Source organism: Agelaius phoeniceus, chromosome 6 (genome assembly GCF_051311805.1).
Source record: "Agelaius phoeniceus isolate bAgePho1 chromosome 6, bAgePho1.hap1, whole genome shotgun sequence".
Taxonomy (NCBI): Eukaryota; Metazoa; Chordata; class Aves; order Passeriformes; family Icteridae; genus Agelaius; species Agelaius phoeniceus.
In genome coordinates, this window is record NC_135270.1 from 30,119,248 (window position 1) to 30,135,696 (window position 16,449).

Below are 16,449 nucleotides of genomic sequence, written 5' to 3' on the forward strand. Positions count from 1 at the left end.
CCAGGCATTTCTTTAGGAAGGCTGGGGATTCACAGGGGAAAAACTCTTGAAGTGAGGGATAAAGAATTGCTGTGGGCTTTGCTCCTGCACTTTATCTTAATTCGTATGGATCTTGCCCATGTACTACTTGGGCAGCCCTTGCTTGTGCCTGGTAGTCTTGCAGATGCCTACAGAAAATCAAAATGCACACAGTGCTGCAGGGCTCCTCACCCCACCTGCTCATCCAGAGCCCAGCAGTGAGCCAAGGCACTACTATGCCACCACAGTGACACAAGGGGCTCAAGGCACCATCTGTGACTTACTGAAGGGCCCCTTGTGTCCAAGAAGAGCAGTGTGGTGCTCACAAGGGTGTAGGAGAAGCCATGGGCATGGATGTGCAGAGCCACTGAGAGCCACAGGCACTGCTCCTTCCCACCCGATGGGGATGACTGTGCTGGCCTCCTGAGCTGTTGTTGGTGCTTTTCCGGCCTGGCTGCCAGCCTGGAAAACAAAGTTCCCAACCAAAGCAAGAGCAAGTGGGGAGGAACACGGAGCTCTGACATTCCTGCCTGCCTCCAGCAATGTTTCCAGAGCAATAGGGCTGCAGAGGCCGAGCCTGCTGAGCTACCAGATGAATAGAAGCAATGGACATGCTACTGCAGCGTCATAATACCCTTCAGCAAGGATTTAGAGCTCAGCCATAGTGCAGCAAATCTCCCCAGTTAAAATCCCTTCCCCAGTCCTGTTAGTACAACTACCAAAGAACAGCAACTTCCCGCTCTGTGAGGCTCTTTTAGACCCAGGCTTTATACCCTGCAAGCAGAGGATGGGATTTTACCAAGGGGGATTTTCTTGAAGCTGGAGGACTGAAGAGTACTACCGCTCACCAAGCCCAGCCAGGAAAGGATGGAGCAGAGGGTGATCTGCCAAAGCTTCCTACAGCTGCATCCAGTGGCACTAAGGTAACAGCATCCATTTTGCTCTGATTTAACATGCTCCGTTCTGTTTCTAGAGTCCCTCCCTTGACCTAGGGGATGACTAAGGTCAATCTGAAGGCAATAACTGCCTTAGATGAAGGCAAAACCTGCTGAGGGATCAGGAAGTATGACACCTGAGGGCATGGGAGGTGTAGGGAAGCCCATCCCATATTACAGCCAGGGACAGGGAGCAGTGGCAGGATAAGCAGCAGTTCACCCTTGCAGAAGCTGGAGGATCAGCCACCTTTCCAGTCCCTCATCATGCCCCAGCACCAGCTTCCCTGCACACCACAGCACTGAGTGCGTGTCATGCCATGCAGCCTTGAAAACACAGGGCAGGTACCAATCTGGGCCGGGGAACAGCTGCCTCTTTGGCTTTGCTTGGACAGTTTGTGTGATGTCTGCAGCCCCAGCTGGATCACAATGCAGAACACCCCAGGCCCTGAATGCAGCACTGCTGTGCCCATGGGGCCCAGCCTTGTGCTGCAGAGGTCAGTTGAGGTACCTACCATGCAGAACTTTCCTTCAGCACCAAGGAGGGAATAATATTTTCAAAGTTGGTAAGGCTTGGAGAATTAATTCCTATATGCAACCAAAATATTTCTAGACAGTGGCAGACTTACATCAGGAAAAGAGATCTGAAGGCCCCTAAGAGTTTACTAGGGAAATTACTCATCCGCATAGTAATATCTTCCTAGACTTCGCTATCAAAAGCTTCATTTATGGCCAGAAGAATAAGTATTTTATAATCTCATTAAAAACAAAGTACCCTGGATGCATCATGTTTTCAAGTATTGGCCTCAGCAGTATCTTGTGAATGAGAGGAGCTCTGGTTCATTTTACTCTGTATGAAGTGCCCATTTTTACCTGTCTTCTGTACACACTTTGAGCTGTCTTCTTCTTGCTCTCAACCAGCTGTCTCATTGTGAGGGTGGATGCTGGAAGAAGTGGAGGACCAGAGCAGAAGATACACAAACTGCACAGGATATTTCCAAAATGAATGGGGTTCACAGCTGATTGCTCTAAATGCAGATTTCTGTTTCAACAGGTGCTGAAGGCTAAGAGTGGTGTCCTGAAAGAGAGCTCATGTTTTGCTTCCATTAATTTAATGTTATTTGGACTTTTGAATCAATTCTTCCCTCACCTTCCCAGCCACTTACAGAACAAGGGACCTCCTAACCCCTCAGCAGGATGAACGAGACCAAGGGAGCTTTTGATAGCCCAGAACTTTGGAGCCCAGGTTGCATGCAGAGCAGCACCTCCCTGACCAGTCTGGCACCACCACTTGCATTTGGACAGCAGGCTATGGACACAGCCCTGAATGTAATCCTTATCGTGGTCCTCCTGGTCATCATGGTGTCTCTGGGATGTACAATGGAGATAGCCAAGATCACAGCTCACCTCAGGAGACCTAAAGGTGTGGCAATAGCCATATTGGCTCAGTACAGCATCATGCCCTTGACAGCATTCATATTGGGCAAGCTCTTCCAGCTGGGCACCCCAGAATCCCTGGCCATCCTCATCTGTGGCTGCTGCCCAGGGGGAAACCTCTCCAACATCTTTAGCCTGGCACTGAGAGGGGACATGAACCTCAGGTAAGGAAAGCTATGTGTTCATTGTCCAGGCTAATCTAGTTATATGGCTGGTTCAGAAACTAATTTAATCAACATTAGGAGGCCCTGAGAAGCTGGACAAAGACTGAAATACTAAATCCAAAACATTTTTAAAGCACCCATATTGCTCAATAAGTTAATTTGTCCCTGTTTTACAATGGCACTTTGTACCTTTCTCTGAATCATTGGCATGCTGTTCTTGATAACATGGGTGCAGGAACACGTTTTCATCTCCACGTAGCAGTACATAGAGCATATATATATATGCTGTGTCTATACATGCAGTTCTGTGTGCCCTGATCATGCTGCCTGAAGAGGCTGCATCAGTGAGAAATGTTGAACTAGCAGAACACCACTCTCCAACAAACCTAGCGATAAGCAAGATACAGCACGAAAATACAAAGTATTACTTTTTCTCTCAGTAGTGAATTTCTGAAATGTGAACTGTACCCTTGTCATGGGTATGTATGTACCCTTTCTCAGCATGAAGCTTGAGTCATTTTCTCCCTTCTTGATTCATATCACATCCTTCTACAATCTGACAGTGATGTTGGGGAGATCTCAGAGACAAGTTGGGAAAAAGCAAAGTAAAGTCATCTATTAAAATCATCTGTCCAGGCAAGTAATCAGATTAGCATATTCCATTTTTAAAAAGTGTTGTTCTTCTACTGAGGGGTTGTTTCTTCATCTCAGTGTTGTAATGACCGCATGCTCCATGGTCCTGGCAATTGGATTAATGCCACTGCTTCTGTACCTGTACTCGAGAGGACTGTATGAGGGTGATTTGGAGGGCAAGGTACCTTACAAAGGAATAATCACCTCCCTGGTGCTGATGCTAATCCCCTGTGCCACTGGCATCATCTTGAATGAGAAGAAACCACAGTACACTGGCCTTATCACCAAGGTAAGAAGTATCCTGTGCTAGTTGCCTTTCAATCAAGGGCCTTGGGGAAGTTCTCAAAAATAGAACCTTGGGGAAGTTCTCAAAAATAGAACCACAGACATATTAACTTCTCTAACACATGGCACAAATCAATTAAAGGGTTGAGGATAGAGCTCAAGACAAGCACTTCACCACTTTAATGGTTAAAAAAGTTGCCCAAGGAGAAGTCATCCATCTTTTCCAGGCAAACACCTTGTAGCCAACTTCCTACATTTTCCTTTTGCTTCAGTTTTAACTTTGGAAGTTTTTTACTACATCAGCACTAATGAACATCATAGGCACTGCCCTCAACTACTGCTGCTACCAAAGCAGAACCCAGATAAAAACCAACCAAACAATAGCCACCCCAAAACAGATTAAAACCATTCCACTGTTCTCAGAGGTCTAGCACAAAGGAAAAATCAAATCACAAAATTGCTGCTTAATTTGTTGAGATAACTATCCAACAGAAGCCACTGTATCACCAAGTGCCCACTTAGTGCCTGGAATCACATCCCTGCCTCCTTTATACATCAGGCATTTAAACAGCAAAACAGAAATCCAGACAACCAGATACACCATTGTCTAACTCAAGAATTCTGCTAGGCTCTGCCTGTGAGTAAAGTGGTTTCCTCAGCACCTGCTTGGGGTAGACTAAAGCCACAAAGGGACCTGGACAGAGAGAAGTAGCAATGCCTGAGAAACAACCAGCTTGTGCAGCAAGAGCAGACATTTTGCACATAGACTAGAAAGGTATTTGGTTATTTAAGGTCTCTCTTGGTACTAGCCCAGGATGGTCTCTTGTTGGTTACTGGTAACATGTATGTACATGAAAGGCACTTATGCCCTCTGTGTACTTCACGTGATGGACAGAGAACTGGGTACAGCGGCTTCTAAGAGCTGAGGCAAATTTTGCTGGGGATTTCTCTCTTGTCCACACCTCAATCACTTTTACTTTAGGCAGGGATAGTTATGCTTCTACTGTCATCTGCTGCTATAATTGCTCTGTCTGTGGCCAATATGGGAAGCTGTATCATGGCTGTCTTGTCACCACCTCTCCTGGGAACTTCTGCCTTAATGCCCCTTACTGGATTCCTGCTGGGCTACGCTGTCTCTGCAGCCTTCAAGCTTGATGACCGGTATGTTCTTCCACACCTCCCTCCCCTCTCTCTCTCATCAGGAACAGAGAGATTTGGCAGCTCTGCTTTGCAGAGCAATGGTGAAAACTTGAATTTTAGGAATATACTTCTGTAGAACACTGACCCCATTCACCCAAAATAGGATCTAGGAATACAACCAGACACAGTACAAGCTGGTCCCAAGCCAGTGACTCCCACAGCTTGAGTGGGAAGAGAAATTACTTTAACCTCTGCTTGGCTTAGCTGAGAGGGGAGGAATAGCTAAGCAGGTGTTTTTGACACAGGCACCTGATCACCATGGAAGGTTCACTGAACAAGTAGATGGATGGTTTTGGCTTAAGGCCACTAGTGACCTGCTAAACATATTACCACCCTCTGCTCTTGGTAATGAAGCTGGGGGGAAAAAATTACTTCCAAGAAAAAACCCAAACGCAAAACAACTGAGAAATACCAACAGAGCTCAAACCCCAAGTGACACGATTATTCCCCAGCTGGTTACTACCTCAAATCAGTCAGTGCATTCTCAGCTACAGCCCCAGGAATTTAGTATGAAAACCTGACATATAAAACCTGCTCCTCCTTGTCCTACATAAACCAGGTAGGAATCCTCCTAGTCTTTATACCTTCATATGTTGGACTCTTACCGCCTCAGGAGATTACTTCTCTGCAGGAAGCTGCAGAGTCCAGAGTAGGACACAAGGCCTCCCATGCCATTGTGAACAAAGTTCACATTTGTAACATGATCTGTCTCTGCCCATTGCCAATGGAGCAGGAGGCAAAACCTTCTGGGACTGCAGTATGGTTCCTGACAGAGCAGCTTTTAGCCACAGGAAGTGCACCAGCAAGGTAGGCAGGGCTCTGTTTCAGTTGCTTGGAAGAAATTTGAATCTGTAATCTATTTAACTTTCTCCTTCAGGTGCAGACGGACAGTGTGCATGGAAACTGGCTGCCAGAATGTACAGCTTGGCTTAGCTATCCTCAAGGTTGCCTTTGCCCCAGAGATCATTGGTCCCCTGTACTTCTTCCCACTGCTCTACTTGCTGTTCCAGCTTGGAGAAGGATTTCTGCTCATCCTGGCCTTTCGGATCCATGACAGAATAAAGCAAGCCAATGGCAAGTACAGCTTTGCTCCTTTAGTTCTTATACTTTCCACACTAAGCCATACATGCTTACAATGTAACCACCAATGCATCGCTGCTTTATGAAAGCAGAATCCAGTTGCTCTTTAACTAGGGATTACATACCCAGCACCTTAAATTCAAATCAGAGTCAAAAATTCTGAGGTAACTGAACACCTTAGAAATATTCCATGGACTTCTTGCATGAGCAGGACGTTTCATACAGCTACATACTATCAAAACTACCAGTGCTCAGGTTTTCAGAGTCTGGTGCTTTAAGCTACAGTGAACACCCTGTGAAAGTCCTGACTGGCACTGAGCACATGCAAAGAACAGAGGTGTTTGCGTGTGGCTAAAACTACACAAAAACATTACATATTCTTTAATGCAACAAATCCCAGCTTTGCTTCAAGCTGTTAAGTGATTCCCTGAGAGGACAGAACTGCCAAATACTGCAGCCAAAGGAACAAAACATTTGGATCTTTTGCTAGAAAAGTACATTAAAAAGTACATAAAGAGATTGAAACTTCATTTTAAAATATATACAATACTGGTACAGATGTGAAATAGACTCATCTCCAACTCCAGGAGGTCCCTAATTCCAAGCTCAGATGACTGCACAGATGGCTGAATGAGATCCTCCACCCACCACCCCTCTGATGCTGCCAGTACTTTTCTCCACTGCCTTGAAAGAGATGCAGCAGAGTAGCTGCTACAGAGCTGCTTCAGGATCACTTCACCACATCTTATAGCTATGCTGGAGGACAACTTAATGGGGGCGGGGAAACACACTCACTTGGATCCTTGGGTGTGTTTGGAGCAAAGCAGTTGATACTGGAAACAGACATGCAGGTGCTGGCAAGACTAAAACAAAGAGGTGGTATTCCAGCCTCCGGGTCATAAATGACTGGAAACAAAATGGCTTCAGTCTTTCAGCTGGAATCCCAAATTCCTTCCTCTTGTTTTAAATTACCCAGTAATTCCAGTTGTAGTTGTCACAATCTTTTCCTAACGTGGTTTCAGAATTGCCTATTCTCACATTTTTCTCTTTCTTCAGATGCAGCAAAAATTATCTGTGCAGGTGTGGACACATTTAGAGCTCAAGAAATGAAATCAGTGTTAAGACATTGCAGAAACAGTGGAAAACCAGGAAAACAATATATGGATTCAGCAGCAGTTGCTCTCACAACCCTCCAAGCTCCACCTTCTGCAGCCAGCTCATAGGTCTCCAGCTGTTCTGTCAAACCTATCGATATGCTCACTTCACAGCAGCCACAGAGCCACCTGCACCCACGGTTATTCCCCAAAGACCTTGCTCCAGACTAAGCCTCACTCTGTCAGACCAGAGAGGAGACTTCCAGTGACTTCAAAGTCATTGCGACAACCCTTTAAGAAGCTGAAAAACATGCCCAGTGATTGTCCCAGTTTTTCCTATAAGAAAATCACTGCCTACATCAGTTCCCTTTCTTCATTTCAGTTACCTGTAACTGTCCTGCTGGCACATAATGGAAGCAGATCCTGACACTATCACTGCAGATTAATGTAAATCCTTTACAGACCCAGAATGAGTTGTGAAGTTTCTCCATGCAGAAGCCAGTGAGATCAAATGCACAGCCAAGCAAGCCCATGGGCTGTTGGTTTCTCCCATCCTCCAACAGGTACTATGTGGTACCACTGATTCCCCAGAGCAGGGGCCACACAAACCATGATCATGGCTACAAACTGCCTTTGTATGCTGAGTTTGGGCCCAGCAAGCTCTAGTTCCAACACCAGATGAACCTTAAACATGCCTTCTTTTGTAGCAGTCACTGAACTCAACGCCACACCTGTTCTAGACACCACCTAGGTATGGTCGCACTACACACACAGTACCAGAAAAGACTGGCATCAACATCTCCCATGTCCAGACTACGCCTTGTAACCCAAAGTAGTTCATCTTAATTAAGAATAAACTGGTTTGTACCAAGAACCTACAATAAATAAACAGTGTCATTTCTTATGCCAGGAATCAACATAAGCCTCCATACTGCAAAGCCTGGGAATTTAACAGGAAGCTCATCATTACAAGAGCCAGCTCCCCAGGGACAATGCAGGCACCTGTTCATGCTGCTTGCGTGGCAAGTAAGCAGTGTGGTCTAGAAACACAATTCGGAACAACTATTTATGGAGCAGATAATACTTCACATTTAGCCTGAAAGAAGTCCGTGATCCCTTTCATCCCATCAAGTACCTTCAGCCACTTGGGTTCCAGTGGAAGCCAAGTCCCACTTGGACACAGATGCCCATCATCATCCAAGTTAGGATGATCGACTCAAGATCTCTACACAGCTGACTTTCCAACCCTGATGAGTGTGAATGCTATCTTTACCCCTACACGTCAGAGCCCTCTTACTAGACATCTCTTGGGATGAACATCTCCACCACTAAGGCTCTGAGAATGAAGCCTCCCATTCCCCAAAGCTGAGTGGTAACAACCCAGTTAACTGCGGATCCTACCCCCTTCCCAGGCCTGCTCTCAGGAGTGCCTGGCAGCCCAATACACTGCTACCTCAACAGACAGCCCCACACAGTACAAGAGCTCCTCCTCCTTCCTGAGCCTGGCACCCCAAACTCTGCAGCAGCAAGGAGAAAGGGCAGCAGGGCTGCAGAGGCCAAACACCCAACCTCCCACAAGGCCAGACCTTGCTCCTAGAGGAACCACCTTGCACTTCCTATGATCTACCCAAATCTGAGCCTAGGCTACAAAGATCTTTTTAAAGGTTCCTACAGATTACTAGAACAGCTTTGTAAAGCACTTTATAAGAAAACACATTATTTAAAATAATTAATTCTTAAGTTCTTGCAGGGGAGGGCTTGAGAAATACAGGGGCTGCAGAGAACTGCTGCCACTAGAAGGCACAAACACTAAAACATAGACCCTCATGGTACTACTACTGCATTACTCCCACCCACCGACTTAAAAATCCCTCTTCCCCCAAAATGAGGACTAATGCTCACAAAAATGGTTTATGTACACTTCAGTGTTCTCATACAAACATGCACAAATACACTAAGGAAGAATGCTGACTGCATGTCTTTAACACTCCACACTTATTATCCCAAGTCATTAAAAGCTAAATGACTCATCCACTCCACTTTTTGCTATGAACTATGACAGCCTGATTATCCATGTTCTTATTTCAGAACACAGAGACATCCAAGGACATCACACAACGTATTTAAAAGGATGCTAATTCTCATCCCTGTCCAAACAGTTACCACTTTGGCACAGCTCCACCTTTAGGAAACATTTTAACACAGTCACAACCACTTTATTAACAACAAGAAACAAACTAGAAGCAGAAACGTTTCTTTATACTTTATTTGAACTATTTTATTCTTAGGTATCAAGAAATAAGAGTGCTTTTTAGAATATTATTACCACAGGGCAGTGAAATGGGCATTTTCTTATTGTAGTGCAAGTCTTATTAAATGAAAATATTTTAAAATAAAGTTTTATTACCAGTACCGACCAGCACTTAATCTGCTGACCTATAGCTGAAACAATGTCTCAAAAGCACAAAAAAATACCCTCTGAAATAAAGCTTTATGTACAGCACATAGAGAGCTCTCTTAGATGTCTAAAACTATTAGTCTGAGACATTAATGCTTTTAATTGCTATTCACAGTTGAAGATACTGAGAATTAAGTGTTCAGATGACTTTAGAGTACAAAAAAATTTGTCTGGTTTAGTTATAAAGAGCTCTGCCAATATACACAAACTATACACTTCAGACATTCACAAAAAATGTGAGCAAGAAAAGGGTTATCAAAAACATTTAATACAATTAGTCAATAACCCTTCCCACCATGGTCCACATCTACAAAGTTCCCCTTTCCCTCCCCTCTCCCCATCCAAACCCTTTCCCACAGAAAGTCACATACTTACCACAAGTTTTAGCAAGTATGGTTTAAAAAAGGGCCCCAAGGGCAAGTTATTTATAGTTCAGTTGCCACTGTCAACAGATCTGGACCTTGATCTAGACCTCTGCCTGTCTACAGATGACGGAGATTTGGATCTGCTGGAAGAAGCCCGTTTCTGGCTCTTGCTGGGCAGCGGAGATCTGCTGACTGACCGCGACTTGCTGCGGCTCCTGCTGCGTGACCGGCTGTAGGACTTGCGGCTGCGGGAACGAGAGCGGCTGCGCGAGCCAGAGGAGCTCCTGCTGCGTGACCGTGACCTGCTCCGGGACCTACTGAGGAGCCAACGGGGAGCGCCACTCAGTGCCAGCCACGGAACCCCACGGCCCCAACCAGGCACTCCACAGCCCTCCAGCTCGGCTGCCTGGTCACTGACTCCAAAGGTCCTCACTGAAAGTTTAACCATTATAGAGTAGAAATCCGTACCTGTGCCTTTTGCTGCCTTCAATTAGTTTGATTTTCCTTCCATTAATTTCTTTACCAGAAAGCTTTTCGATAGCATTCTTTAAATCACTGTAAGAGGCAAATTCAACCACCCTATGGAAAAAAGAACCAAACCAAACATAAGGCTCACTATTACAGGTTGTAGTTACCAATAAAAGCAAAATTTACACTGGGAAAAAACCAAACAAACAAAACCCCAAAACCTACACTGCTCAGCGTAATTATCCCTTGTCATCACTGAAGCACAAAAAATTCCCCTCCCCAAACATTTCCCACATACATTTTCAAAGGGTAGCAAATTAAGCCATGAACAGCTGCTGACACTGAAAGTAGCCAGCTTCCCTCCCCAAATATTACATATACAGGTTACTCTACAGCTTTCAAGAGATCACTTGATAGGCTTACCCTTCATTTAACTTAGGTCTGTGTGCATCTGCAAAGGTTACTTCCCCGGCTTGCCTCATGAAGTCTTTGAGATCCTAACACAAGACCACTTTTGTTACGCAAAGAAGTAAAATGAACATTTACTTATACAAAAGTAGCTTAAAGCAAACAAAAGAAACTTATGACTACTGAAAGAGAAGTCGTTAGATAAATCACAAACATGGCAACTGCCATACTTGTAATCAAAATTGCATTATCTGTATCACGATCTGTATCAGGGCACGAAATAAATGAGAAAAGCATATTGCTTTAAGCAAAATGCTAATAAAAGGGTCTTAACATTAGGGTAAGTATTAGTCTAAAATGATTTTATAGATTAAGTAGCAAAGAGAAAGAAAGAGAGAGAAAAAAGAAATAAAAAGCACATTTTTATATCTACTGAATTGACTTTGAAATGCTACCCATATATTTTTTGGACTTTTCAGTCTCCATTTACATTACAAGTCTTATATGAATACAAAATTACATTTACATAACACCAATTATTTTGTGCCCCATATGTCATTAAAAATATAGTTTACTTTACCTTTATAAACATTTCCCTAGGCTAGCCAAGCAGCAAACTGCATTAAGCGACCGGAGATACCGTCATGACATATGCCCGACTGGCTCTTCGCCACCCACTTGCCGAACACTACCCAGTCGATGGAAGCCATTAATCGCACTGCCCTCCCTATCAGGAGACTATGGATGGATCCATTCTCTATGCTTGATTGCACCAAGGACCACTTTACTGCGATCAGGATTCCAACGACCACCTAATTTCCAATCTTTCAACTCTTTTCGACCAGGACCTCGTTATTCGGAAGCGTTACAGGAAGAACAGCTCTCAACTTAGGAATCAGATCTCGTTAACGCTCTGGGACCGCTGCAATGTGGCACTTTAAGGAGTGCATCGATTACGTCTAGACCGGCAAACACAGATCTAGAGGTGGCCAAGTGACATTGTAGGAGCTGACTGGAAAGTCAACCAGGCCCGACCAAGAGTGACCAAGACAGAACGATTAGGATAACCCACAGGCACTCCTCGTCATAAGGCCAACGACACAGATAGGCTGGCAAATAAAGGGTTTAATATGTGGTTAAAATGGATTTTAAAAACAAGAAAAAAATAAATATATATCCTCAAACATATAAATGTATTATTATTATGAATTAACATTAACTAGCTTTCATTCAAAATATTTAAGTTACATTACTAAAAATCATATTAATTACATAAGCATTTTAATAAATTAGGTTTTAATTTAATTAATTGTTTTACAAAATAATTACATTACATTACATACCCATTAAATGAAGTCAAAATAGTTAATTATGTTTCAACAAACCTGCCAGCTGACACGGGAAGACAAATTTTCCACTATGAGGCGATTTTCTGTTCTTAGAGGTGGGGCGTTTCTGTTTTGAAACAAACAATTCTGACTTCTATCAGTAAATACAATACAACCATGTTAATATTAACGAAGGCTGTAAGAGCTGGTATCAGCATATCATCATTAGTACTATAACCTAAGCTACGCAATAGCCTGAGCAATCTAGGGCACTCATTAAGTACTTAAGGGAGGAAGCTAAGGATGACAGGCATATCTGAGAAGTTCTGTAATCTTCACTATCCTGCTGCCACATCAAACGACTTAAAAGGCAAATAACACCTTTTAATAGCTCATTGCAGCTCACATTCTCTGGGGTGAGCCCAAAGCATTCTTTTTTTAAGCTGCACTGGCTCAAAGCTGCACTTACCTCCTGTCACTGCGCGGGCGGCGGCTACTGAACCGGTCAGAGTACCTCCCTCTGCCTCTGCCCCTCGAGCGTGCTCTGGCATGCTCAATGGTCACCCTGTGAAGAGAAACACATAACAAAACACGTGTTTTTACGTATTTCTTCTTTGGTACACAGCTGTAATTCTCAGGACAAAGACAAACCAAACAAAACCAAAATAGTTTGACCAATACTGACAACACAATTCAAACTGAAATTGACTTTTACAAATTGACTTACACAAACCTTTATCCCAAAGGTTGTATAGCCATGAAATAAGATACCTCACCTTTCACTGCAAAGTTCTTTTCCATCCAATTCATAAACAGCATCATCTGCATCCCTCGGATCCTCAAACTCCTGCACAACCAAGACAATAAAACCAAGCAATTACATTCCAATGAACGAGCAGATGCTGATTTGCCACGTGGTGTGCCTTCGTGGGCACGTTAATGATTTTCTTTCGAAGGAGCTTCATAAACCTCAAACGCGAGCGAGCACCAACGGGGTGGGGAAGGGAGAGGGGGCGCACTCACCACGAAGCCGAAGCCCCTCTTCAGGTCGATGTCGCGGATGCGGCCGTACCCCTTGAAAAACCTCTCCACATCCTTCTCCCTGGCGGCCGGGTTCAGCCTCCCGATAAAGACGCGGCAGCCGCTCATGGCTGTATTTGCGCGACCCTGCTGCGGGGACAGACGCGTCAGGCCCACCGGTGACTCAGCACCGCCCGCCGCCGCTGCCGCACTGCGCCAGCCGGCCCCGCCCTCGACAAGGGCCAATGGGAATGCGGCGGGCGGACACCGCCTCACGCCCGCCCAATAGGAGCCCGGACCGCGGCCTCCGGCCCCGCCCAGCTGCTTCCCCGCCCCCCCAGCTGAAGAAGAAAAGCAAACGCCATCGCTCTACCACAAAATGGCGGCTGTGCCGCACCCGCCTCCGGCACAGACCCTGCCGCTCCGAGCGGAACGGAGCGGCGACAACGCCGGCCAGGGTCCCGCGGGCCGACCGGGCACACAGAACAAGCGCCCCGCACCGCAAAAGCTCCGTTTCCCCCGCGCTCCGCTCTGCGGGGAAGCCCCCGGAGCTTTTACAAACCTGGGCTGTGGGTCTCGGAGCAGGCCGAGCCGGACGGTTGCGCGGTGCGGCGCGGCAGATAATCGGCGGATCAGTCGGGCAGATACGTCCACCCCGGGCGACAGACGACTCCGAGTGCTGCGCAACACCGGCGCTGCGCCGCGAAATGGAGGCGGCCCCGCGCGTCAGCGCCGCCCCGCGCGGCCATTGGCGGAGGCGGCGGCCACGCCCCTCCCCGGGGAATCCAGGTCAGGGCGGGGGGGCTGCGCCGGCGCCCCTCAGCCGGAGCCATGTTGGGGCGGCAGCGGGGATAAACAAACAGCCCGGGGCGCCGGGGGCCTCGGCCGGGAGAGCTGTGCTGAGGGGTGAACACAACCATCGGGGCTCTTTTACTCACCCCGTACACACAGGCTAAAACCTGTGCCGCTCTCGTGTGCGTGCAAGGCCTTGCGTCAGGCATTTCTGGCTACTGATAAACAAAGAGTGAAGGGAGGAAAATATATAAGGAGCTTCTGATATGCTGAAATCCTCATTTGGAATCAAATGTGTACGACAAGGGAGAGAGCTGAGCTTTGTCTCCATTTTACATAATTCTGCAGAATTTATCTGTTTGGCTTGTAGGTGGCTGCAGTAAAAGCAAGAGATTATCCCAAGGGGTATTTGAAATGAAGAAGACATCTGGAAGTTGAAGATACACCCACTAGTTTTCCAGTACAGACAGAGGCTGCAGCTCTGTGACCCTCTTTGCCAGATTTGTGCAGTGCTGGATCAGTTGACTTTACACAAAAAGCCAGCTGCAGCAGTCTGCCTCTTTTGATGCATTTTGATAATTACAGTATGATCCTTTTAATAGCATTTTCCTGACTTGTTATCTGAAGTTCCATGCTTCCCTGAGTCCCAGCCCCTACCCCTTCCCTTTGGGGACCATCTTTGTTACACCCAGGGTCTGTTATTAACGACCTCTATGGGATGAATTTCTCCTTTTCATGCTTAGTCACTGACATCTGTTTCCCTGGAACAATACAGCACGTGATGCTGCTGACATCATAGCTTTATATGACTGCCCCATAGTCACTCCTCAAACTGCAACAGCATGCAGAGTTCCAAAAATGGGAAAGTTATTTCTGCTGCATGCAGTGATGAGAAAGGCTACCATGTAGCTAAAGGTTTGGTAAGGGCACTGTCAGCATCACTCACTTCTTTCTTGGGTTCTAAAGATGCACATTTCTGTCCCGGGCAGAGGCAGCATCTGTGAGAAAAGCCAGGATGATGCACAGATGGGAAAATCTCTAGTACAGGGAGGACTTTGAGCAAGGAAAGACAATGCTGGTGATTATCTCTGTGGATCATAACCTGCTGAGGAAGATAAATGTTAGATGGCACATCTGAATGTAAGAGTGCTAATTTCATAGAGAGTTACAGTGCTTTAACAGGTGCCATGGGAACAGGCTGTTCTGTTCCTGTCAACACCAGCACTCCTGTCTGCAGAGTGAACTGGTACACAAAGCTAAACCAGCAAAAGGTAGTGCTGGAAAAAGCAGCAAGCAGACTTCTGAAGGTTTAACTCCATGAAAACCAGCTTGTAGTGAGAAAAAAACAAAACTGAAAATAACTTCAGTTTCAACAAAACTGAATGGAGGAAGGGGCAGGAGTGCCTCTTTAAGGAAGAGCTGCTCAATTTAGGAGTTCAAAGCTGCAGTTTAAAAAGCCTTGTCCTTGTAGCTGCCAAGCAGAAATCTCCCTGCATCAGAACACTGGATGAAAAGCATCAAAACTCAGGAGAAGATTCAGAAGACAACAATCCCTCTTTAGGACATTCCTGTATTACCTAAGTCCATTACCAGCAAAAAGTTGACACGCTCTTTGACTCTCATGGATTTCTCACGTGAGGGTCATGAGCAAGCACGTCTGCTTCCTACCCAGTTTCTCCAAGTTTTCTGTAAACAGGCAGTGCTATTCCTCCCTCTGGCTTGAGGTGGTCTGAAGACCACCTAGACCTTATTAATATTATTATTGCTGCTGGCTAGCCCAGTAGTGTCCATATTCCTACATTCCTGCAGTTCTGGTTGTTGAGAGCCACACAAACAGGCTAAAATCCTTGTAGTTTATTAATCAAGGGAATTAAGTAAATACAGTTACTATTTGGAAGTGAGAAAGTCATGAGGCAGCAGAAGATGAAATGAAAGTTGAAACAAAGTCTCAGTCAGATACCTTTAATATCTGCTTGTGGAAAACTGTTGATAAGGAAAAACTCTTTGCTGTCTCTTCCAAATTTAAAAAAAATAGTAATTAAAAAAGTAATCAAATGAAACGAATGAAGTCTGGATCAAAATGTGCAAAAAGAGGTGTTTCTTCACCAACTGATAGTAACCTGTGGCATAACTTGCTGCAGGATGCTCTGGATACAGGAAGTTTATATGGCCTCACCCTACAGACAGTTTTAAACCAGGGAGGAGGAGGAAACAGGGGAAAAAAGGAACAAGAGAGGGAAAAAAGAGACTCCAGTTCAGAAACTGCCTAGCATTGCTGAAGACCCTCTACAAAACCTGCTGTCCCACAGATCCTCAGTGAAGCTGCTGTGTAAGCCATGTAGCCAGAGACTCAGCACTTTGCCCAGTTCTACAAGACTTCTTGAATGAATGCTACTGGTGAATATATTTGTTACTTCTTCCACCGTGGTTATCTGTGTTAATCTCCTCTACTGTTCTTTGTTTTCTCCTTTCATGTACTCTTGGTTACCTATGCATTCTCTGTTCTGTTTTTTTCCGAACTCCATGACTAACCAAACTAACATATTTCTGTTACTGCCACATAAGTGTAGCTCTCTCAGAAGCAGCAGCGACGAGGGTTCAAGAACAGCTTTACAAAAGTGTCAAGTAGGTAGCAAACACTGAATAGAGAATTTAATCATTGAGCACCAATTGCTTTTCTTCAAAATATTTGGAGAAAGAAAATGGAAATTGACCAAAAAAATAATAGAATAACACATTCAGAAATGAATTTTTCACAGTTTTTTGG

At 45.3% G+C, this 16,449-nt stretch overlaps 2 protein-coding genes across 8 annotated transcripts; one reads left to right on the forward strand and one right to left on the reverse strand.

Annotated features, from left to right (window-relative positions):
* The first annotated feature begins 594 nt into the window (after window positions 1-594).
* On the forward strand, window positions 595-9,448 carry SLC10A1 (solute carrier family 10 member 1). 4 transcript variants are annotated; one of them, XM_077180289.1, is made up of 7 exons: window positions 595-941; window positions 2,005-2,551; window positions 3,263-3,473; window positions 4,452-4,630; window positions 5,547-5,743; window positions 6,308-6,600; window positions 6,806-6,942. In XM_077180289.1, exons 2-6 carry the CDS (start codon window positions 2,148-2,150, stop codon window positions 6,316-6,318), a joined length of 1,002 nt encoding a protein of 333 aa, XP_077036404.1. In that variant the 5' UTR covers window positions 595-941; window positions 2,005-2,147; the 3' UTR covers window positions 6,319-6,600; window positions 6,806-6,942. The 4 variants fall into 4 exon arrangements, with proteins under 4 accessions (XP_077036404.1, XP_077036405.1, XP_054491501.2 ...); XM_077180290.1 differs by having other exon boundaries at window positions 6,337-6,600; XM_054635526.2 differs by lacking the exon at window positions 6,308-6,600 and having other exon boundaries at window positions 597-941; window positions 6,806-9,448.
* Window positions 9,092-13,603, reverse strand: SRSF5 (serine and arginine rich splicing factor 5). Of its 4 annotated transcripts, none has more exons than XM_077180298.1 (8): window positions 13,453-13,603; window positions 12,894-13,037; window positions 12,647-12,717; window positions 12,340-12,435; window positions 11,928-11,997; window positions 10,558-10,631; window positions 10,135-10,245; window positions 9,092-9,983 (listed from the first exon to the last, which is right to left on the reverse strand). In XM_077180298.1, the coding sequence occupies exons 2-8, from the start codon at window positions 13,017-13,019 to the stop codon at window positions 9,734-9,736; spliced, it is 798 nt and encodes a 265-aa protein (XP_077036413.1). In that variant the 5' UTR covers window positions 13,020-13,037; window positions 13,453-13,603; the 3' UTR covers window positions 9,092-9,733. The 4 variants fall into 4 exon arrangements, with proteins under 4 accessions (XP_077036413.1, XP_054491506.1, XP_054491505.1 ...); XM_054635531.2 differs by having other exon boundaries at window positions 9,092-9,980; window positions 12,894-13,040; XM_054635530.2 differs by having other exon boundaries at window positions 12,894-13,040; window positions 13,453-13,602.
* Between the last annotated feature and the right edge of the window lie 2,846 nt (window positions 13,604-16,449).